Here is a 23879-nt window from a genome sequence, read left to right as displayed (position 1 = left end):
GGCCTGTTGGAGTTCATGAGCCTGAAAGCCTGCATTTTTCTACTGGGTGTGTGCACGTGTATGTTCACGTAAGTGTGTGCATATCCAGGCCAAAGCCAACCTCAGCTGTCCTTCCTCAGCAACTGTTCACTTCAGTTTCTGAGCTGAGGTCTTTCACTGGAATCAGGGACTTGCCAATTTGGCTAACCTAGCTAGCTGGCAGTCAGCCTCAGGGGCTCTCCTGTCTTCTCCTGGTGCTGGAGTCTAAGTGTGTGCCTCAGTGCACAAAGGCATTTTTTTTTACTTATAATTTACATATTAAAAATAAATGTTAACATTTATTCTGTTTTAATTTAGGTATGTATGTATAGATGTATGTATTGATTGATTGATTTTTCATGACAGGGTTTCTCTGTGTACCCCTGGCTAGCCTGAAACTCATTTTGTAGACCAGGCTGGTTTTGAACTCAGAGATCTGTCTTCTTCTGCCTTGAGAGTACTGAGATTAAGGGTATTTAACACCACAATTGGCTTTTTAATAAATTTTAAAAAATTACATTTTTGGGAGAAGGTGTACCCCAGAACCAGTGGACTTTGAGAGTCTAGTTTTTTCTTTTTCTTCTATCATTTGGGTACTGGGGATTGAACTCAAATTGTCAGGTTCAGAAAGAAGGGAACACCTTTACAAACTGAGCTATTGTGATGGTTTGAATAAGAATGGTCTCTATAGGCTGAGCTTAGTGGGGCAGGCCTTTAATTCCAGCACTCAGGAGACCAAGGCAGGAAGATCTCTGTGAGTTCCAGGCCAACCTGGTCTACATATGAATTTCAGGATAGGTATGGCTAAGTGAATCACTGGTGGTGGGCTTTGTGGTCTCAAACTCACACCAGGTCCAGTTTCTCTCTCTGCCTCCTGGTTCTGTCTCAAGATATGAGCTCTCAGCTACTGCTCCAACTTCATGCCTACCTGACTGTCTGCTTGTTCCCAGCCATGATGGTCACAGATTCTAACCCTTTGGAACCATGAGCCCCAAGTAAACTTTGCTTGTAGAAGTTGCCTTGGTCAATGTGTCTTCTCACAGCAATAGAGAAAACCTCACTAACCCTAGTTTTTGTTGTGTCTTTAGAGTTCTTTTCTTTATAAGTAAGGATGTCTTGTCTGAATGTGTGTCCTCTGAAACTGAAGGTATAGATAACTTTGAGCTACCGTGGAAGAGCTGGAAATCAAACTTACGCCTCCAGCAACAAAAGCTCTTAACTGCTGAGCTGTCTCTCCATGAAGCAGACTCAGGAGTGTGGGGCCTCAGGCCTGCTCGCCACACCCGGAAGCCTGCACGTTAAGGAAATTTGTGGTATTTGTCATTCTATAATCTGTCACCTTGCGATGGACATTTCCTGCATTGTGATTTTGAGGTTCTGGTGACTGGTTTCAAGGACCTGAAATTAATGCTGCATAAATGAAAATGATGCTCATTCAGACAGGTACAATGGCTCCGGGGCTGAGGCACATTTGGTTAAGCCTGAAGACCTGACTGAGTTCAGTTCGTAAGATCTATATGGTGGCAAAGAGAGTACTGGTTCCTGAAAGTTTTCCTCTGGTCTTTACACGTGCCTGTACCTTGTGCCCCTTTGCCTCAAGCACAGGAAACCTGAAATCTCTCCCAACCCCTAAGCCCTGGCAAGCTCTCCCCTCAGGAAGCTCTTCAGGCCTCTGTCATTTGCCTGCACCCTCAAGCGTTCCCTCTCCCTCTGCTCTGCCCCCACCCCATCCTCCTGCCTCAGGGCCTTTGCACTGCTGCTCCCTCGGCCTGGGTGTTCTTTTCTGTGTCTGCACAGCTCCTCTGTACCGCTTTGGTCTTGGCTTAAATGCCACCCCTTTGGCAAAGCACTTGCTGTTATTTAAAAATGTACCCAACACTTTCCACCTACCGCTCCTCCAGCACCTTGGCTCTCGGTGATATCTGACACATCCCTGGATGCTGTATTTATCTGTTCTTGCTCTCATCTACTCCCACTTGACAGGCAGCTCACAAGGATAGGATTACTAATTTATTTATTGTAGTGGGGGGTGGAGCATGCTAGGATGGAGGCTTTCCTCTCCCTTCCTGGCCCTTTTCCCCTTCTTCTTTCTTTTCCTTGGTGGCTACGGAAGCCAGGGTCTCCCATGTGCTAGGCAGAGTTATCCCTGGGCCAGGGCCCAGCTAAAAACCAGAAATGAAAAAAAAAAAAAAAAACAATTCTCTTTAAATATTTATTTCCTTATTGTGTGTTCGTGCATGACATGGCACCCTAGTGGAGGCCAGTGGACGCCCTGAGGAAATTTGTTCCCCTTTCCCATGCAGGTTCTGGGGTCAAAGGCATGTTGGCAGGTGTGGTCACGGCACTTTTAAGGCTGAACCAGTTCACCAGCCCAAAGACAAGGTCTTGATCGTTTGCTTTGCCACTGTCCCATCACTGAGATCACAGCTGGAACTCCATGTGTGTTCAGTAAATTCTTACTAAATGGATGAGTGATTACCATGTGACCGTCACGGTGGCAGTCTTTAGAAATAGTGAGAATAGGAAGCCATCTTTATTTAGCTTTAGGAATATCTCCTTTTTTCTCTTGCTGACATGTTGGAAATCAGCCATAGCATCTTGTGAGCTAAGCACATAGATCTCATTGACCGTCAGTTTGACCTAGGAGTTGGGCTGTGTTTTGTTTACATTCTGACAGTCACCCAGACCTTAGTGCCATGAAACCCACCATGAAGGCAGCATCACCCACCTAAATGAGAACAAAGACCTAACCCATCAAAGTCCATAATTCTGGGAAAGTCCCTAAACGTACCAACCTTGCTCTTTGGCTTCTGTAGTGAACTCCTGGGTAACTGTTCTTGTTAAGTGAGCCGTGTCATCCGAGGATGTGGTTTTTGTGTTTAAAAGCTCACCCTCAAAATGTTTGAGATTGCTTAAGGATCCCAACCACCCAGTCTAGTCATCAGCTGGCTGATAGAGATTTCTTGGGGCTGGAGAGGTGGCTCAGTGGTTAAGAGCACTGACTGCTCTTCCAGAGGTCCTGAGTTCAAATCCCAGCAACCACATGGTGGCTCACAATCACCTGTAATGAGATCTGATGCCACTTCTGGTGTGTCTGAAGACAGTAACAGTATACTCACATATGTACAATAAATAAATAAATCTTAAAAAAAAAAAAAGACTTCCTGTTCCCTTGAACCTGAGTCTTAGTGGTCTCCTCTGGTGGATACCTCACTAGATGGCGTCATAATATAGCTTAGGGTGTCCTTGAATTCACGTCCTTTGAGGGTCAGCCTCTGAATACTGGAAATTTTAATTATGGGGTTTTTCTTTTGCATGTGTGTGTGTGTGTGTACACGCGCTCGCACGTGCGTGCACACACACACACGTGTTTGCACGTGTGGGTGTACGTTACCTGTGTGTCTCTGTGGAGGCCCCAAGCTTGTTTCTCAGCCTGCTGGTCTCTGGCTGAAGCCACAGCTCCCGATTTTAGCTGGTCTAGGTGGTCAATTTACTCTAGGTATCCTCGGGGATTACAGGCAGCTGGCCACACCCACCTAACTTTTATATGGGACCTGGGGATCCAAACCCCAATCTTCATGCCCGGGAGCATTTCACTGGCTGAGCGAACTCCCCAGCCCGAGTTCAGTTTATTATTTGAAACTTTTTTTTTTATTATTTTATTTCATGTGTAAGGTGTAAGGAATGTCTTCTCTATCAAGAGCCTAGGAATTAAGATTTTTTAAATGTCCCCCAACTTCATAAACCTTTTGTACAAATGTTTTAATCCCCTTGCTGCATTCCAGGACTTTGGTAGACTGGAACAGAGACTTCCTTCCTCTTCCTCCTCCATCACGGCCAGCCATTTCTTCCATTCTTCAAAGACTGCCGAGAGGACCAGAGAGGTGGGATCACTTACCCAACGACACACAGAATCAGAGTGCTGGAGCAGGGATTCAAAACTGGGGCTGCCAGCCTTGGTACCTATCTTCTGGTGCTTGTCCCATAGTGGCCAGAGGTGACAAGGAGCAGGCCTACTTCAGCTTAAGCATTTGCTTCAGCAGACCTCTCCCGAGGTCAGCCCTATGCCTGGGTTTGGTTCCTCGGACTTGGTAACTGCACTGATCCAGGATAGGCTTGCCTGTCTTTGGGAAGGTAGGTGTTTGGGTGGAGCTGACATACAATACTGTTCTGTGCCAGACCTGTGTGGTGTGTGTGCCACTTACAGATCTGGAAATTTATACACACCTAGAACAGGGGTAGTTAGACATTTTTGTGTTTGTCTAGTACAAGGACTGAACTCCGGTCCTCTTGCAACGCTGGGCAAGCTCTCTGCTGCTAAGCTACACACTCTGCCCCTCCCCCCGGGGGGCGGGTGTCTCACTGTGTAGCTCTGACTGTACTGGATTTATGTAGGCTGCTGGCCTCAGTCAAGAGATCTACCTGGCTCTGCCAAGTACTGAGATCAAAGCTGTGTGCCACCATGCCTGGCCCCTTTTAAAGATTTTGACTATGTTGTGTGTGCATCTATTTGTCTATGTGCATGTTGAGTATAGGTGTCCTCAGAGGCCAGAAAAGGGCTTTGGATCCCCTGCAGGCCACTTGACATGGGTTCTGGATATTAAACTTGGGTTTTCTACAAGAAATTCGCAGCATTTTTTCTGGAAAGGGTCTTGATAGGAAGCCCAAGCTGTTCTGGAACTCAAGAGATCTATCTATCTCCTAAGTACCAGAATTAAAGGCATGCACCACACTGGGTTTTTAATTTGAGACAGTGTAATGTCCAAGTTTCATAGGCTGGTCTTGATCTTGCAAGTAGTTCACTGATTAGGTGTAAGACCCGGGGTCCTGTTTCACACTCATTTCAGTTGAAGCACTGGCAATGAGGAGACAGAAGCCGTTCTTCATCAACTGAATCTTTACAACTCCACTCTCCCAGTTAGAGCTAATAAAACAGAAACCTGGAAAATGAGATAGAAATGGGGAAACTCTATTGCCCTGCTGAAAGGAATAGAGTTAAACCATTCTGTCTCAGCAGAAGCCCTCAGGAAACATTTGGGGAAGAGCAGTGAGCTTCACTCTGTAAGCCCTTCCTAGTTTCAAATTGTGCTAATTAAAGCCGAAAAGTGAAAGTGAAAACTTAGAAGCTGCGCTTACATAAGCACAAGCACATTCTTCATAAGGTTCTCGAGTATTTATGAGTGTTTTGCCTGAATGTATTACACTCATCATGTGCATGCTGAAGTCAGGTGTCTGATCTGGAACTGAAGTTATAGATGGAGGCAAACTACCACGTGCGGAGGGGGTGGAGAACTGAACCTGGATCTTAGACAGATCAAGCGCTGTGAACCAAGCCCTCACAGGCATTCTCTAGACTGCACAAAACAGATTCTCTTTGGTGCCATGCTGCAGTAGGAAGGGAACCTCAGCCTCTGCAGGCCGCTTCCCATCTCAGGCCATGTCAAGGTGTCAGGTGCCCTGAGCCTCACACACCCAGACCAGTGGTTTGTACTGCTGATTCATGTGCCTGGCCCCTAAGAACAATATGCTCCCCAAAGAATCTACTCCTGAGGTTGCTACCCATGCTGTTTGTGGGTTTCTAGAACTGTGGACATTGTTTTGTAGGCATAAAACTTCCCTAGCCAAAGTTCGCAAGGACATGCTGTGTCCCTGTGAAGCTGACCACACACCAGGTCATCTCTCTTGGAGGTCAGTCTTCAGGAACTTGTGGTAGCTGAGCACCTGGCATGTGCTAGGGAGACTGGGGGAGCTATTTTGACTTAAACACCAACCATTCCAGAGTTGTCTTTGATGGTAAGGGAAAGCAGCTTGGGTAGACTTACACAGGCTAGACCAATACTCTATCATAGCTTGGAATACTTGATCATATCATTTCTAACTCAAGCTGGCCTTCAACTATTTCCTGGTTCAGGCTTCCCAGTGCCGAGTTTATAGATATATATCTGGGATTAACTTTCTACTCTATGTTACAATTTTTTACAACAGGTTTTACTGCGGAGCAGATGGCAGCATGGCTGGTAGCTGTAGTCAGCTAGAGAAAAACCCTGGGCTCCATGACCAGCACCACCAAAACACAGAAACAAAACCATTGCTTTATAATCAACCCACCTCAAACAAGTTCCCAGAAGTGGGCTTTTTCCCCAGGGCTGGCCCAGGCAAGATGGCACTGTAATCCTCAGCCCTGGAGGTGACTAGGTCCCCAGATGTGGCCAGGAGCCTTGCAATGTAGAAAAGGCACTCCGGGCAGACTCCTACCCCAACCTTCACCACAGTGATGTTGGGGTTTAGAAGGGGAAACCCATGTGTCCCAGGAAGGGAAACAAAGCTTCCTTTTGTGAATGAGAACAGTAACCATGCCACCCCTCCCCCAGCAAAGCCCTCAAACAGAGTCGAAGGACTGCTCCCCTCAGGTTTAGCATCAGTCTTTAATGCTGTCACACCGCATAATGACAAGTCACACACTTTGGTCTTGTGTTGGTAGTGGCAACTTACAATGAGTCAAATGGTCAGAGCACCAGGCTAGCTCCAAAGAACAGATACTTTCACTCCCCAGGTCTGATTGCATCACAGCCCTGGACAGACAGTAGTTGACAGGGACTGCTTTCATCTGAGTGCACACCAGCTTCGAATGGAATTATAAAAACATATTTACACATGTTCCACAGTGCTCCTTTCATCAGAAGCAAAGACCCTTTTATCAAAAGGGATTATATCTAGAGCTGTGCAAAATTCAGAAGGATTATATCCTTTTGAGAAAGTTTAGAGTCCATTACACACACACACACACACAAATCACCTGTGCCTCTGAGAAGTGCCAGGTGTGGCCAAGGACTCTGGACCAGCAAGTACTGTGACTGTCAGCCAGCCATCTGATTTTGAGAGAGCCAGAGGTCCAGGGGATCTCCTGGCTGTCCAGGCCCCAGAACCCAGAAGGAAACCGGCCCTGTGGTCCTGCAACCAGGTATTGCTTGTGATACTGGCCTGGCAGTCCTACAGAATTGGTCTCAATTTGAGATGGCCAAGACAAGACAGGATTCTTCTTCTGAGGAGGAACAAGGCATGGGACAAATACAGAATAAAACAAGAACCTCTCACACAGTGGAGACTGACTAGTTAGTGCACAGGGTCTGGAAACCGAGATGGTGGGCCACTGTCACATGACAGCCAGAAACTAAAGAGAGCAGAGGGAAGAGTCCAGTTGCAGGCCTGTCTCACACCCTTGGGCAGGAGCTGGGGTGCAGAGGGTGGGTCCATTCCAGGAGGGCTGCTGTTCCCACCGTCTGCCTATCGCTCGAAAAATCACTGTAGTCTAGAGCGCGACTTTGAAAGATTGTAATATATTCTGTGGAAAACATTCGGCAGAGCAAAAGCCCTCCCTGGGCCCTCCCGCAGTATGCAACCAGTGGAACGGTCTGGAAATCTGCAGCTCTGGAAAGGTCCCTGGCTCAGTCCTTGAGGAATGCAGGAAGCTATATGGGAAGAACCTGCTCCAGGATGTTTCTAGATGAGATGGGAATCCTTTCAGGGAAGATGACTTCAAATTCGATAACAAGATCTCCGCGTTTCTCGGGTGTTTTGGGGAGAGGGAGACCTTCTCCAGGAACTTTCCGCCGCATGCCAGGCCTGATGACATCTTTGAATACAACAGGGATGGTCCTGCCGTCCAGAGTAGGAACATTCACAGTGCAACCACAGAGAGCCTAGGGACACAAAAGGACAGTGAGGCAGCAGCCGGCTTAGGAAGCTTGACTGCTCTAGACCATCCAAAGGGTCAGGCTCACCAGACTAGGCCTGCTGAGACCCCACCACAAAGCTCCCCATGCTGCTAGCAGCAGAGCACCCCCCACAACCTGTTATCCTCACAGCAACCATCTCTTCTCATGACTCCTCCCACCCAGCACCTTACCTCCCGAAGGGTGATTCTGGCTGGATAAATGACATCAGAGCCATCTCTCTTGAAGACATTGTGTGGTTTGTCCTTTAAAACAAAGACAATGTCGGCTGGAATGTTGTTAGAGGTCTGGTCCCCTTCCTTGGGAAAGGTGATTTTGGTCCCTTCTTTCCAGCCTCTCTTTACTTCGATGGTCAGGATCTTATCTTCATTTCGAATGCTTTTTCCATCAGGGTTCAGCCGCTTGTGAGAGATTTTCATCTTCTTGGTACAGCCGCTGTAGATCTCTTCAAGGGAGACCCGGAGGTCATGGGTGACTGGGGGATCTTGCTTCTTCCGGGTGGGCTCTTGAGTAGGGCGGGAACGTCCAAAGTTCATATTGGTGAAGCCACCCATACCCATTGGAAAGCCAGAGAATGAGTCATCAATGTCCATGCCTTCTTCCCCGTTGCGCTGCCCAAAAAAGGTATCAAAGGGGTTCCTGCCACCAAAGAACTCGGCAAACATGGCGTGAGGGTCTCCATGGAATGTGTAGCTGAAAGAGGTACCATTAGCACCACCACTGCTCCCGCCACTGGGGCCACTGCCCTTCAGGCCTAGAAAACAAAACCATAAGTCAGGGTTACTGCAAGAGAGTCAGGCCTGAGGGCTCCATCCCAAACTTTTCTACACACTTATAAAACCCTTGAAACAAAGAGTTTGGAACCCCAGCACTCTCAAGACAGGAACAGACTGATCTCTGCAAGTTCCAGACAAGTCAGAGCTCCAACATGAGGGGCTGGAGAAATAGCTCAGAGCACTGGCTCATCTGGCAGGAGAAGAACCATGTTCAATTTCCAACACCCACAAAGCAACAGACCATGGTCTATCTCTAGTTCCGGGAACTTTCTCTAGAAGCATGCAAATGGAGCACATATACACATGGAGGCACGCACGCCAAGAAATTAAGTCAAATAAGTCGAAGTTCCAGCAAAAGTGAGGTCCTGTCTCAAATAAATGGTAACATCCTGTTCCTTCTGCATGCATTACTGTCAATTCTGCGTAGCACAAGAACAAGCTGTGTGGTTCAGAGTAGCCTCAAGGCAACCCTCCTGACTCACACACGGGGGGGGGGGGGGGGCGGGGGGGGGGGGACTGGGATTGTCACAACATCCGGTTCCTTTGGAAACAGCTTACCCTGTAGCTCAGATTTGCAGCAAATTCACAACGTTACTAATTCAGCCTCCCAAGTGGAGGAGAGCCTCCACACCCTGCTCAACAAGTTTTGCTCTTAGTAAAAAAGCCGCAGGAACTATATTGTGTGTGTATCTTATGTATATGTTTTTTAAAAACCTTGTTCCAGTGAGTCAAGGACAAATCTCAGGTCTCTAACTCCCAATGGCAACAGGAGCAGGAAACACACCACTCCGTTTTCCTTCGTGACAACAATTCGGTAGTAAGGCCTCTAGATGTCGATGCCACCAGGTTTACGTGACTGCTCTACCCTCCCAGCTTTGCTGTAACACCTTACAAAGAAGTTCCTACGCACTACCAGAAAGGTTCCAATCTGGGTAAGCACTGAGCTTGCGGCTAGGAAAGAGAATCAACACTCGGGCAATTTTCATTCCCATCACGACCGCCGCCACCCCTCCTCCCCGTCTGCAGCATTCCGGCGCTGTGCAGGCGGCCGGCCGGGAGGGGCTGCGGCAGACGTGCTAGAAGCTTCTGTGAGAGCGGCGCGCCCAGGGCTCCTCCTCCCGTGGAGGAGGCAGCGCCGCCGCCGGATCGCCTGGCCGGCTGTCTCCGGCCGAGGCCTCAGAGAGGCCCCGAGTGCCTCGGTTTCCCCGCCTGTCAAACGGCGGGTCACCCCGGCCGCGCGCACGCATACCTTCCTCTCCATAGCGGTCGAAAATCTCGCGCTTGCGCGGGTCGCTGAGCACGTCGTAGGCCTCGGCGATCTCCTTGAACTTCTCCTCGGCGCCGGGCTCCTTGTTCTTGTCCGGGTGGTAGCGCAGCGCCTGGCGGCGGTAGGCCCGCTTGATCTCGTCGTCGGACGCGCCGCGGGCCAGGCCCAGCGTCTGGTAGTAGTCCTTGCCCATGGCCACCGCCGCCCAGCTGTCGCCGCCTCCGGCTCCGCTGCTGCCCTGTCCGGGACTCTATATACCCGTCCGGCGGAAGCTTCCAGATCCCGCCAGCCCTCCAGAACCTTCCGCCCCTCCCGGGGCGCCGCGCCACACCGCCCAATCGCTGCAGCCCACTTCGTGACGCAGCACATCCGGGGTGGGACCCGGCTGCCAACGGCTTTCCGCGCGGGGCCACGCCCCTTCCCTCTCTACCCTGGTTAACGCCTTTCTCGGGAGCGCGCGCAGGCGTCTGAGGTCCCGCCTCCGCGGCGGATCCAGCCAATCGCGACCCGCTGTCTCTATCGACTGGTGACGACCGAAGCGGGGCGGGCTTCAGAGGCGGGGCCTCCGCGGGTGGCCGCACCTTTTTCCTAGGTTATCGGGCCGTGGGAGGTTTTGCTGCGTGACTTGTGACAGCTACCTGGCCAGTACCTCCAAGTCTTCTTGCTTTAACCCACGGATAAAAAAACGCACCCCGCCCTTTTGTTCTCGTAGTCCTTTGTCTTTCCCGTACAGGCCGTTACCGTAAAGCGAGGTGAGGCTGGTCTGCCTTGGGATTGCCCCAGTCGGGGTGCTTCTCAGGCTTACATTACTTCCTAGTAATTCCTACAGAAATTAGCTGGTTTCGTGGCGTTCGTAGTACTTGTTACTCCCTTTGATGTTTTACCACCAGGACAGAGATTGGAACCTGCTGCGTGATTTTTTAAGATCCACTAGGAGCTTCGTAATATTTCCAAATACTTTGACATAGGTGCTTTTTGCTTTGATTTTGTAAGTCTTGGATGATGGCGGTCAAGGACACAGCTGAGTAAGGAAGAGGAGAGAGCTAATACTGAATGGCATAGAGAAGCTGGAGTAGTCAGTGGTGGTGTAGGGAATAGATTTGCCTGGAAGAGAGTTCGTGAAAGGCTAACTCTATTCCTAGCACTTTCTGGCCGTTTTACATTGGGCTGGTAAAGTAGCCATTGTGGTCTCAGTGTTCTTATCTGTACAGTGGGAATGGTCGCTGTATATGGTGAAGTTGACATTATTCAACATTTGTGAAAGTGTTCTAGAAAGACAAGGAACAAAGGAGGTGTTCTTGAAAGGGATGATTACCATCTTGTTTAGTGGGCAACTGTTGACACTCCCTTCCCTGCTGCCTGAGTCTGATAACCCTTGCCTTAGGCACCCCTGAAAAAAATGGCCTTAGCTTTCCCATGATGGTATAGCTGTATGTGGTGGTGTGTGTGTGTTGATTTTCCTGAACATACTGATCCCATGAAAACTGACAGTCAAGTCCCCCTTTCCCCCAAGATAAATTTGGGGCTAGGGAACCCATTAACTCATCAGAGACGGTGTCCTGAACCAGTCACTTGGAGAGAAAGTGTCTTTAAAGATACAGAGATACCAAGAGCCAGGCACAGTGGCACGTTCCTGTATCCCGGTGCCTCCCGGTGCCAGGTGCTGCTATAGGAGGAACTCCCATGTGAGACCAGCCTGGCTTCAGAACAGGCGAATAGAAATCGAAAGTAAGGAACACAATGAACAGGGAAAGAAAGCACAGGGCATGGGAGCTCTTTACCTTAGTGTGTGCTTTTAATGGAGAAGTGCGGGCGTGCCTCTGGATGGGCCTATCTGGGTTTTACTGAAGTTCCTCAGGGGATACTGTTTTGTCTACCACATTGTGTAAGGGAAATCTTTCTGTATGGGGTCAACCTCACAGCTGGGAACTCCAGCTCTTTAAGTAAGGCTGAGGCTTATTCATGATGGTGGATTTTATTTACTACTGTTATTATCTTAAAGGCACATTCTCATCCTCTAACCCACAATGGTCTTGGATTTATTTTGTAGCCCAAGCTGGCTTTGAACTCTTGAGTCTCCTGCCTCAGTGTCTGTAGTGTTGAGCTGAGGGGCACCTGCCACCATGCTTATCAGAAATTATCAGTTGTTCGAAAGCACACACTTATGTAGTGGCATACACCTTTATTCCCAGCACTCTGTAGACAGAGGCAGGTGGATCTATGAGTTTCTGCAGAGTTCCAGGGCATCTGGGGCTACACAGAGAAACCCTGTGTCTGGGCTCTGAGCCTGGAGAAGCTGTTCCACTTAGCAGTTATGCATGGGCTTGGCTAGGCTCAATAACACGGGAAGTTGTTTTAAATATGAGGCTCTGTTAATGTTGTCCATCAGTAGGCTTTAAGTACAGGAGGTTCTCTCAAAGCTATGAGAGGGCTGAGTTCAATTGACTGAAAGGCCCAAAGCAAACACTAACTAGCCTTGAAAGGGAGCATTAGCCAGGCCTGTTGTTCACACCTGAAATCCCAGCACTTTCGTCTGAAGCAAGACAGTTGCTGGGAGCCCGAGGCCTGCCTGGGCTGCACTTGTAAGGCTGGCCCATGTAAAACTTGAGAACCTGTCTCAGAATGTAAAAGTACAGCCAGTGAGAGGTCTCTGTGGAAAGCACCCAAGTGTGATGACCAGAATTTACAAAAACAAACCAGAAAAACAAAACCAGGCATGGTGGCAGGCACCTGGAATCCCAGCGCTGGGTAGGCGGATCAGACATCGAGCTGTTCGGGGGATGGTGGTGAAGTATCTCAGGTCTCAGAGTTATATAAAAACTGTTTTCCATCACCTGTGCTTGGTTATTAAAAAGCTGCCTGTTAACCTGGCAGAAGAGACTAGGGTAGGACTTCTGATCCCAGAGAGAGAAGTGGGAGAAGGTGTGAAAGACCAAATGTAGAGACCAGGAGAGGTCACCATGAGAACACACTTGGAGCTAAGCTAGCCAGGGCAAGGCTCAGACTGAAGGTAAAGGAGCGTGTGGCTGGGAGATAGGCAGCCTTGGAGGGTTAGTATCGCCCTGAACCTGCTCAGCTTAGTGCTTGCAACTTGTTAATAAAAATACCAGGTCTCAGTCATTTACTCAGGAGCTAAAATGGCAGAGTGGGTATAGAAACTTACTTGGGAGCAGAGGGGGTGAGGAACCCCTCCCCCAATACTATTACATCTAGCCTAGTCTAATCATTGTACTCAGTGGGAGACTCTCAAAAGCCAAACTGGAGCCAGGTGTGGTGGCGCACACCTTTTTATAAGGCAGGGGCAGGTGGGGCTCGACATTCCAGGCCAGTCTGGTTTTAGTGAGTTTAAGGACAGTCAGAACTTTATATAGTAAGACACACTCACAAAACAAGAAGGCACAGGGCTAAAGAATGAATTTTTAAGCTTGGTGGTGATGCATACGTTTAACTCAGCTCTTTGCGTGTGTGTGTGTGTGTGTGTGTGTGTGTGTGTGTGTGTGTGTGTGTGTGTGTTTGCGCATGCGTGGTCCTGCCTGGTCTACAGTTCAGCTGCCTCAGGTAAGGCAGAATCAAACAGTCCATGCACATTCTTTTTTTTTTTTCTTCTTCCTGGGTTGGCACCCTTGGCCTGGCACCTGTTAGGCTAACTCTGCTGCTGAGCCACACCCAGGCTCCCATTAACTTATCTAATTGTCACACACAATTGCCACTGGACTCTCCTGTTTACAGGTAAGGCTCTGAGAAGTTGGACATTACTCTTTTACCCAGTCATACAGAAAGTGAAGCTTTGAAGAGTTTGCATCCCGAGTCCTTCCTGAGAGTGCTCAGCTGCTTGGTGATGTGGCCAAAATGTTGGCAAAGCCTTAAAGAATTTTGCTCTTGCCCTTTTGTCTCCTATGTGTCCGTCAAAGACCATCAAAAAACCATGGCAGCCCTTGGGCCACCACTGCCATTCCCAGGGAAAGTCTATGTGCAATAAAAACTCATGTTTAAACTGGGCATGGTAGCATGTAGCTTTGATTTCAGAGCTGAAGAGGCTGAAGGAGGGTCTCTTAATTCTAGGGTAGCCTGGGATTCATAACAAAACATTGTGTCAAAAAAAAAAAAAAGCAAAAGGAAAACAAAAACAAAACATGCCCTATGTTCATGGGCTGGCAGGAAAGTTCAGTATGTAAGGACCTGGGTTCGATCCCTGGGACCCACACAGCTGAATCCCTGAAGTTTGTCTCTTATCCACGTGGCATGTGTGCCCCTCCCACATGCACACAAAGTAAGTATAATTTTAAAAAGTTAAACATGTTTATGTAACAGGGAATTTTATTTTTACCGAGGCTTTATAAATAATTACCAACAGCTACTGGAACTCGAATGTTCTTCAGTGGTTGAGTGGATATTCAAGTTGTGATCCAGCCACACAATAGAATATTTTTAAGCCATAAAAACAAACAAACAAAAAAAAAAAACAAAACAAAAAAAAAAAAAAAAAACAAAAAAACGCCATGAATACAGATACAATGCCAGTGTACTGAAAAATGCATTATGTCAGTGGAAGAAGGCAGGCTCAAAGGGCTGTGTGGGTTTATTTTCTATGACCTTCTAGAAAACACGAAAGTATGTGAGTACATCAGCAGCTGCCTGGGACTGGGAAACTGCCCTGAATGGGGCCCAGGGGGTTCTAGGATGAAAGACATGTTCTCATTCTTACTGAGTTTTATTTTTTTTGTTTCTTTTGGATTTTCAGACAGGGTTTCTCTGTGTAGCCTGTTTGTCCTGGAACTCACTCTGTAGACCAGGCTGGCCTCAGATTCAAAGATCCACCTGCTTCGACCTCCTGAGTGCAGGGATTGAAAGCGTGTGCCACCTTCTCCTCATCCTCCTCCTCCTTTCTTGATAATATGTCTATTAAACTCAGACTGGATTTGAGTGTATGATCTTACTGTTTGAGTTTCATGGCTACTTGGAGTTACAGGTCTGTGGGATGGGTGGGGCTGGACGATCTATTAGAGAGCCTGACTCAGCAGAAAGTAGGTAAACAGCTCTAGCATGTCTAAGCCGGGCTTCACCACTTCCCTCAGGCAGCTCTGAGTGTTTCAAGGCGTCCAGGGAAGATCACTACCTACCTTACCACGTGTAGGGGATGCCTATGGTTCTGCGAGATACATCCTATGGAAATCAGACCCTAGCCATCCAAATGACTGGGAGTTCTCCCAAAACTCAGAGAGCCTTCATCTCGGGGCTGAGAATCAAACATTCAAGTCATAATGGGAGCACCCCTCCACCATCGACGATGAATCAGCCACTGTGTTAGGTGTGTGAAGACACAGCTGGAAGCTGTTTCTACTGGCAGGCTCTGACAAGGCCACTGCACAATGAGGTCTGAACAAAGCAACCAGTCTCCATTTAGGGCCGGATCTATTATTGCCTGTGGATGGCCTGGTTACTGGGAGCCAGGTGAGGCTGTCAGACAAGGGATTCCCAACACCAGCAACACTCATCTAAAGCAGGAAGCCAGGCACAGGGCCTCACCCTGGCCAATGGAGCAACTTAAGAGGCTGAGGCTGGAGGACAGACCATTCAAGGATTACCTAGACCTCACTTGGAGATTCTCCCTCAGAAAGCCCAAAGTAGGGGCTGGAGAGGTGGCTCAGTGGTTAAAAGCACACGCTGTTGTCAAAGAGGATTCAGTTCAGCTCTCAATGTTCCTTGTTGGTGACTCAGAAACACTGACACATCTTGGCCCTCCCCTGCTCCCTGTCGTTAGGAAGGAACTTCCTTTAAGGACGAAACCTGCAGGGTCTGTCCACAGAAACGGGAAAAGTTGAGAGAATGGTCTAGTTTCTGTTTTCATCCTCTACTGAGCTAGTCCCCTCTGCTTAAGGCTTGTGGTGCAGAAAATCAACCCCAAAGTCTTTACCAGGGAGTACTCTACCACCGATTTTCTGTGCTTGTGTGTGTGTGTTGTCTTTCTTTTTGGTTACATCGCCCAGGTTGTCCATGAATTTAAGACTTCCCTGTTTCAGCCTTATGACTTGGAATTCCAGGCCTGTGCCACCACTCCCAGTTTATGTGTGTGTGTGTGTGTGGCAGGGGTGGCAGGTCAGAGGTCAGCCTCAGTGTTGTTCTTCAGGAGCTGCCCACCAACTTTTTTTTTCTTTTTTTAAAAATCATTTAAGTATAGGGGCTGGAGAGAAGGCTTGACTGTTAGGAGCACTTCTTGCAGAGGACCCAGATTTGATTCCCAGTTCTCATGTGGCAGCCCACACCCACTGATAACCACAGATTCAGGGGCTCCAACAGGTTCATATGTAGCGCACATACATGTATACAGCTAAAGCATTTATAGACATAAAGTAAAATCTAAAAACAATTTGAAGTATTACCTAGTTTTCCATGTAACCACTTCTTCCTTCTAGTACCTTGCATATACTCTATCACTTCTCAAACTCATGGTCTCTTTTCCTTTAATTATTGTTATAACCAGCTGAGTCGTTTATTTGGGGGCAGAAATGTAAGGCAGGGCTTCTCTGTGTAGCTCTGGCTGTCCTGGATCTTGCTCTGTAGACCAGGCTGGTTTCAAACTCAGAGATCTTTGCTTCTGGAGTGCTGGGATTCAAGGCAATTCAGCCATTTTTTTTTAAAGTCCGACCTAATTCACTTTATTTTTCATGTATAAAAACCCTTCTGTGGTAGCCAAAGCTGGACTTGGTTCCTCGGAGCAGGCCAGTGAATTCCTGATAAGGAGACTTGGTGAACACAATCTCTTTCTAGAGGTCAGAGGTCAGGTAGTTGTAGGTCCTAGAGATGGCATCAAAGGTGGCCTTGGCCAAGTTGCCCAGGGTGGCAGTGCAGCCTCTGGCTGAAGTGTGGCAGTCATCTATACCAGCCATCATCAGAAGCTTCTTTAGTATGGACCAGAGACAATGCCAGTGCCTCTGGGGACAGGGATGAGATGATGTACCACCAGCACAGAGCCACAGCGGCCTGTCACCTTGTATGGGACAGTGTGGGGCTTGCTAGTCTTGTTCCCTTGGTAGCCTGTCTGCACAGGGAACATGGAAAGCTTGGTCCAGGTGATGGCCCCTCGGATGGCAGTGGTTACCTGCCTAGAGCATTTAACACCAAAGCCAACATGACAATCATGTCCAGGTGGCTCAGCTTGGTGACAGGGATCTACTCCTTGTCTTCAGCTTTACCTCCATGAGCCCAGTGGCTTCAGCCACATCCTCAACCTCTACCTCAGTCCCTAAAGCTGCAGCCTCCTAATCCAGGCCCCTCCTGCTGCGGTGTTTTCCAAAAAAGAAGAAGCAGCTGAGACTGTTTGCTGTTGCTTATACACTCGATTTCAGGGCTGATAATCAATTAGGGGGCTCATCCTTGGGGAAGACTGATTCTCCCTCTCTCTGTAGTTTTTAGTTTCCTGTAGTTCTCTGTCTAAAGTGGGGACCTGTGAGATTTCCTTCTTCCACATCAACATGTCTTCTGGTGGTCTCATTATTCAGGTCTTATTTAATCAGCCATATTATTGAGGTATTACAAGTGTAGCCTCCCTGTCATTTCCCAGGACACAACCACACAGCAGAGTTCCTGTCCCTCTGACTCTTACAACCTTTTCATCCTCCTTTTGTCGATGTGGGGTGTGGTGGTTTTAGTGGGAATGCTTGACCCATAAGGAGTCGAACTGCTGGAAGATGTGTCCCTGTTGGAGAAAGAGTGTCCCTGAGGCGGCAGACTTCGAGGTTCTCATATGCTCAAACTACACCCAGTATGGCTCACAGTCTCTTTCTGCTGCCTGTGGATCCTGATGTAGAACTCTCAGCTCCTCCAGCACCATGTCTGCCCGCATGTGGTCGTGCTCCTGCCATGATGATAGTGGACGGAATCTCTGACACTGTGAGGCAGCGCCAGTGAAACTTTTCCTTTGTAAGAGTGGCCATAGTCATTGGTGTCTATTCACAGCCATGGAAACCCTGACTAAGACATGGGGGTTGTGTTTTAGAGCGATCTAGTGGATCTGGGCACCCCAGGATCAGTTGCTCTCTGTGTTCCCAACAGTCATGGCTTTCTATAATGCCTACCACACAGAGATGGTGGCTTCTTTGATGAGGAGCAAAGCTACAGTTGCCTGTGGATATAAAGATAAGAATCTAGAACTCAGTGAGGAATTATGCAGGGTTAGTAATGATAACCTGTGGCTGGCTAGGTTTACAGTAGCAGGCGTGATTTCCCACTGGTTGAGCAGGCCCACAATCCAATTAGACAGCAGTCTGTTACTGTTAAGTTAGAAGCCCTGCTTTTTACCTCTAGGGATATGCTGGTCACTGTGCTCATAGGCATCACGGCTGGGTAGGACTATGGATTTCATCCCTCTGTTGGCAGCTTACATAGAACCTTCTGGATCTATGAAGGCTAGTCCTCAGGAAAGAGGTTTTTCGGTCAGATCCAGCTGAAATCTCTAAATCCTTTGTCTGACTCACATGATGTCTTTGGAATCTTTAACCTCTGGTAACCTCTGGTAACCAAGGGCTACAGCAATAGTCTGTATTGTTTTGGGGAGTCTTGGAAAAAGGTTTTCTCATGTCTGCACTGTGGCTTCTGCCAGACAGTACAGCTGTTGGGGTCTTGGAGGGCGCATTAATTACCCAGTGGTACAACTTCATCGAGACAATATGTGTGCTCATCTGTACTATATGTAATTATAACTAAACATAAAGCGATGTGATTCACTGTGGCTTTTCCTCTCTCCTCCCTCTCACACTGTACCGACGTTCCTTCCATTCTGAAAGCAAAGCCAGCTCCATCCCCCACTTCTTCCTCCACATCACTGCGATTCCCCCTCGCTGGCACTCCCGGGTCACGGTTCTTTTTACGTTTCCTGGTTTCTGCAGGTCAGTCTTCGGACCTAAACCTAATGATTTGCAGCTAGGAACCTCAAATTTGAGAAAATGGCATTTTCCTTTCTGGGTTTGTGTCATTTCATTTAACAGGATCAACTTTAGTTACCTGTCCCATTCATTTCTCTGCAAGTTTATTGGCACAAGCCACGTGGGAAGGTTATGGTGAGCAAGTGAGGTTTCTGGAGATGGCCCACCATTTTGCACAATGGGTGTGCTTTGAGAGACGTGAACCCCAGAGATTTCACCCTAGGATTGCTTCTTGAGGCTGATGTGCCTTTCCTGCCACTATTACATAGGGTAACGAATCCTGGGCATCAGCCCACCCTATTGGGCAAACTTTCTGCAGACCAACATGAAGGTGTACTTTCATGTAATAATGTTGTTTAGATGAATTGATGGTTTCATAATTTCTGATAATGATTTAAGAGAATTCCTGAGTTGATTCAAGTAATTTTAAGCTCCCAGTAAAACAAAAAGCTGAAATAGAGTTTTTTGTCACAGCGTGTAAATTTCACCAGGAAGAAAAGTAGGTTTAGAGGAAATTAATGATCAAGGAAAAACATTTATTCTGGGTCAGGTCCAAGAATAAGGCCACAGGTGTGCACTATGAGCTCATAGAATGAAACATGCTTTGAACTTATCATGGACATCCTTTTGTAACTCCCTTTTGTTTAATATTTTATCTGTGAGGATTTTTATCAAAAGCTTTTGTCTAAGAAGCTATAAAAGGCTGAGATAAAAATAAATGTGTATATGTCTGTCTGTCTGACTTTCTCTTTAGCCCTTTTCTTTCTCTGTGCAGCCAGAGTTATTTTGTAGTGTTCTGCCTGCATATATACTTCATGCCACAAGAGGGCACCAGATCTCATTATAGATAATAATGAGCCACCATGTGGTTGCTGAGAATTAACTCTGGATTTCTGGAAGAGAAGCCAGTCTCTTAAACTCTGAGCCCCGTCTCCAGCCCTCACAGAGGGTTAATGAGCCTCTCGACTGGCCATTGAGAGGTCTGAGTTTGAGAGTAAAGAGTTCAAGTAATTAAATTCCTTTCCCTAATCTCCTGCTGCTGTCAGCAGGAGTCAATTGCCAGCTCTGTCCCCCAGAACAGTAAGAGAGGGTTAATATGCAGAGGCCACCATCCTCTGGTCTGAGTGTCAGGGCGGGACCCTGACATTTCGTGATTTCAGCTTTTTTACAGCAGAATAATATTGCACAGAGTGTATGTATCACATTGTCACTAGCCAATCAGCGGTTAGAGAACATTTAGATTGCATTTCCTAGCTATTTTGTAGAGAGTGGCAGCCAACGCGGCTGAGCAGGAGTCTGTGGAGTAAGATTGTAGGTGCTTTGGCCATATGCTAAGGAGCAGTACAGCTGGATTTTATAGCAGGTTTACTTTTTGGCTTTTTTGAGAATTCTCATACTGATTTCCATAGTGGTCACACCATGTTCAGTCCACCCAGCCGGGAGGAGGGGTCGCCTTTCCCCACACGCCCTCTAGAACTGGTTAGTGATTGTTTTATTGGTTTTATCATTCTGACAAAGATGAGACGAAACCTCAAAGTTTAGTTTCTGTTTTTCTAACTCTAAAGAGTGATGAATACTTTGAGATATATGTTAGCCATTTTTATTTCTTCTACTGAAAATGTGTCTGTTCAGATCCACAGCCCGACTTTTTAAACCAGTCTTTTGGTTTTTCCCACTCTTTGTGTTTTGAGTTCTTTGTATTTTCTGGATAGTAATCCTCTGTTATATGTATAGCTGGCCAAGATTCTCCCTCACTCTGTGGCTTCCTCTTCACTCGCTTTCTTAGCTGTACAGTGTTGATTATTGACCTTGTAGAAAATAAGTTCGTGTCAGAAAAGAGTAGCATAGGGTTCACTAGGCCATCTTCCAGCAGTCTCGATGCTTCCGGTCTCATCTGTGTTTAGGTCTTTGATAAAGTTGGAGTTAATTTTTGTGCCAGATGATAGATGTGGGTCTAATGTCAGTCTGCATGTGGACATCCAGGGCTCCCAGTGTTGTGTGTTGAAAATGCCACCTTTCCCCCAGTGTATGCTTTCGGCTTCTTTTTTAATTAGACGGCTGTGCACACCTGATTGTGTCTTCTATCTTCCTCTGGTCTTCACGACTGTCCATGATTTCTTTTTCAGTGTGTTTGTTGTTAGTGTATACAGAGGCTACTGATTCCTTCCTGTAAGGCGATTTTCTGTCTTGCCCCTTAATATAGCTAAGGTTTCAGAAGTTCACTATCTTCATGGCAGGGAGCATGAAGGCAGCTCACAGGCAGACATGGTAGCTGAGGAGTTTTCCATCCAGACCCACAGTCAGCAGGAAGAGAGAGGAGCCACTGGACCTGGCATGGGCCCTTGAAATCTCAGAGCCCACTCCCCAGTGACACATCTACTCCAACAAAGCTACAAGTCCTAATCCTTTTAAACATTGTCACGCCCTGGTGAGCAAGCATTCATATCTATGAATTTACAGGGACCATTCTTATTCAAACCATCACAGGAAGAAAGGGATTATTTGGATTACACCACCACATCATAGTCCATTACTGGGATAGGAACTCAAGCAGACTGGAACCTGGAGGCAGGAGCTGGTGCAGAGGACATGGAGGGGTGCGGCTGCCTGGCTTGCTCCTCATGATTTGCTTAATCTGCTTTCTTATAGAACCCAGGACCACCAGCCCAGAATGGCACCATCATAATGGGCCATCTCAGACACTAATTAAGAAAATGTCCTACAGGTTGCCTACAGCCCAATTTTATGGAGGCATTTTCTCAATCGAGGTTCTTTCCTCTGAGCTTGATGTAAAACCAGCGGTATACATAAATCTTTCTGACAGTGATGATTGCTTCTGAGAGTTTTCTGGTGGGATATTTGGGATCTCTAATGTATGTAGCTGATGATAGATCACTTGCTATTAGGAATGTTTGGAGTTCTTTCATGCTTGTAACCCTTTAACTTCCCTCTTTGCCTTATGGCTCCAGCCAGTACTTTGAGCAGTGTTTGGAAGGAGGGGGTAGTGAACTGCCTTGCGTCATTCCTGACTTCAGTGAGATTGCTTATGCTTTTCTCCATCTAGGATGACGTCGGTGATGCTTTGTCACAGCCTTTATTATGTTGAGGCATACTCCCCCCAGACCTACCCTCTCTCGGGACTTTTGTCATGAAGGCATGTTGAATTTTTATCAAATGATTTTTCTGCATCAGTTTAGATGGTCATATGACTGGCTCTCTACATAGCTCTGTCCTGGAACTCACTATGGGGACCAGGCTATCCTTGAACCTACAGAGATCCACCTGTGTGCTTTTTCCTCCCAAATGCTGGGATAAGGGTGTGTGCCACCATTCCAGGCAGCGTCCTGTGTCTCAGTGAGGTTCCCTAAAAGATGGACTGTTATATCTTAAAGAAACGGCTTCATAACAATCCCTAAGGCTCACAAGAAGGAAGAATAGGAATGACTTCAATAAGTCCTCTTCCCTACACAGGTACACACACATCTGCATAAACACACACACACACAAAATAACAAAAACGTAAAAAACAAACCATAGTAAGGAATTGTAGTGGAATCATTATATCTAGGGTAAACAATGAGATTGTCATTTTCCACTGGACCTAGGTTTTCTAGAAGTACTTTGACCTTGAAGAAATTACTGTAGAAGCTAGTGACTGCTTTCTCTCATCTGCAGGTTGTTTTTCTGCAGGAGCTTTACACCTTCTGTCCTGGCACATTTGGAATGGCTTTCACTATCGAGTGCTGCAGACAGAGCACAGTATGCAGGGCTGTTTTCCTTCAGGAAACACACAGGTTAGGTTAGGGCTTTGAGATGAAGAACCCAGCTTCTGTGTGACAGTGATTATACTTTTCCTGCCTGTTAACGATTCAGTCCATAGAGGCTGGATCTCCCTGCTGCCAGCAAGGCCTTAAGTCATCTTTGAGTGACTCTCTTTGACGCTCATAATTCAGAACACTGACACCAAACCAAATCAAAATCAATCAATCAATCAATCAATCAATCAATCAAACAACCCTCCCACCATCTTCAACTCCCAAGGTTCTGTCTCCAGAACCACAACAAAAATAACCAGGAAGCTTAATTTTAATAATGTATTTTAACACTGTTATTTTTGTATTCTTATGTTTTACCAGCAAGAAAGGTTCCAAGTTTTTTCTCCTTCTTAACATACACCTTATGTCTGTAAGCCAGACAAGCACTGTATCAAGTAACCATATTCCCAGCCTTGAACTATATATCCATTTATTTATTTATTTATTTATTTATTTATTTATTTATTTATCCCAGCCAGGGCCTCTTTATGTAGGCTGTCCGGGGACTGCGTAGGTTGACCAGGCTGGAACTTACAAAAAATTGCTGGCTTCTGCCTCCTGTATACTGGGATTAAAGGCGTGTGCCATTATATCTGACTGCACTATGCTTTAACATTATATATTTATTTATTCGTGTGTATGCATATGTCTGGCTGCAAATGTGCCATGGTGCCTGTTGGAGGTCGGAAGATAACTTGGCAGAATCTGTTCTGGCCTTACATTATATGTGTCCCTGGGATTGAATTTTGTTTATTAGGAACGACAGCAAGTGCCTTCATCCGTGATGTCGCCTTTCTCTGCACTATTCTTTGATGTCAGGTGTTTTTAGATTGGCAGCACCTGTCATTTTTTTCTAGTGTATTTCAAGGGCTCGGTAGCTACATGTAGCCAATAGTAACAATACTGTACAGGATAACACAGGCGGAGACAAAGGTGGTTTTGCTTCGAGGGCCAGTTCAAGTGATGGGCTGTTTTAGGAAGGGACACCTGCAGGATGCGGTGCGGTGCAGGCTTTTTTTTCCCTTCTCCACTCGTGGTACTTGGAGCCACGATGATATCTGAGTGGTGATATCTGAGGTTTCATCTCTTGGGCGACTGAGCCTCTCTCTCTACATCTTCGAATTCACCCCAAGCACTGCCCTCCGGCCCACCCAGTGCTTTGTTCTGCTTTTGCCGCAGTGACCTCTCAGCCTGCAGTGGCTGGATTTCCTCCGCAATACTGCAGTGGGCGGGACCAGAGGGCGTGCGGCGCCGAGGCTCCCTTTTGATTGGTAGGTGGCCCGGTTTTAATCTTGCCTGCCAAGATGAGGGGTTCCCCCCCCCGCGCTTGTTGAATCTCGAAAGCTGAT

The 23879-nt window shown here is 47.2% G+C and overlaps 1 protein-coding gene across 3 annotated transcripts in view; it reads right to left on the bottom strand.

The window, feature by feature from the left end:
* Nucleotides 1-6424: 6424 nt before the first annotated feature.
* Nucleotides 6425-23879, bottom strand: part of DNAJB1 (DnaJ heat shock protein family (Hsp40) member B1) — a 35287-nt gene continuing 17832 nt past the window's right edge. For 2 of the 3 annotated variants that reach the window (XM_080937256.1, XM_080937257.1), the window contains exons 3-4: nucleotides 7925-8505; nucleotides 6425-7718 (exon numbers count right to left, since the gene is read on the bottom strand). In XM_080937256.1, the coding sequence (XP_080793382.1) occupies nucleotides 7488-7718; nucleotides 7925-8416 (723 nt within the window). In that variant the 5' untranslated portion in view covers nucleotides 8417-8505 and the 3' untranslated portion in view covers nucleotides 6425-7487. Of the gene's footprint in view, nucleotides 7719-7924; nucleotides 8506-9776; nucleotides 10442-23879 lie in introns of those variants that run through there. The other variant, XM_080937255.1, reaches the window with a different exon arrangement.

The sequence above is a fragment of the Micromys minutus genome (genome assembly GCF_963924665.1).
Source record: "Micromys minutus genome assembly, chromosome: 24".
Classification (NCBI taxonomy): Eukaryota; Metazoa; Chordata; class Mammalia; order Rodentia; family Muridae; genus Micromys; species Micromys minutus.
Note: the sequence above shows the minus strand (reverse complement) of the source record. Positions and strands in the feature narration are given on the sequence as shown.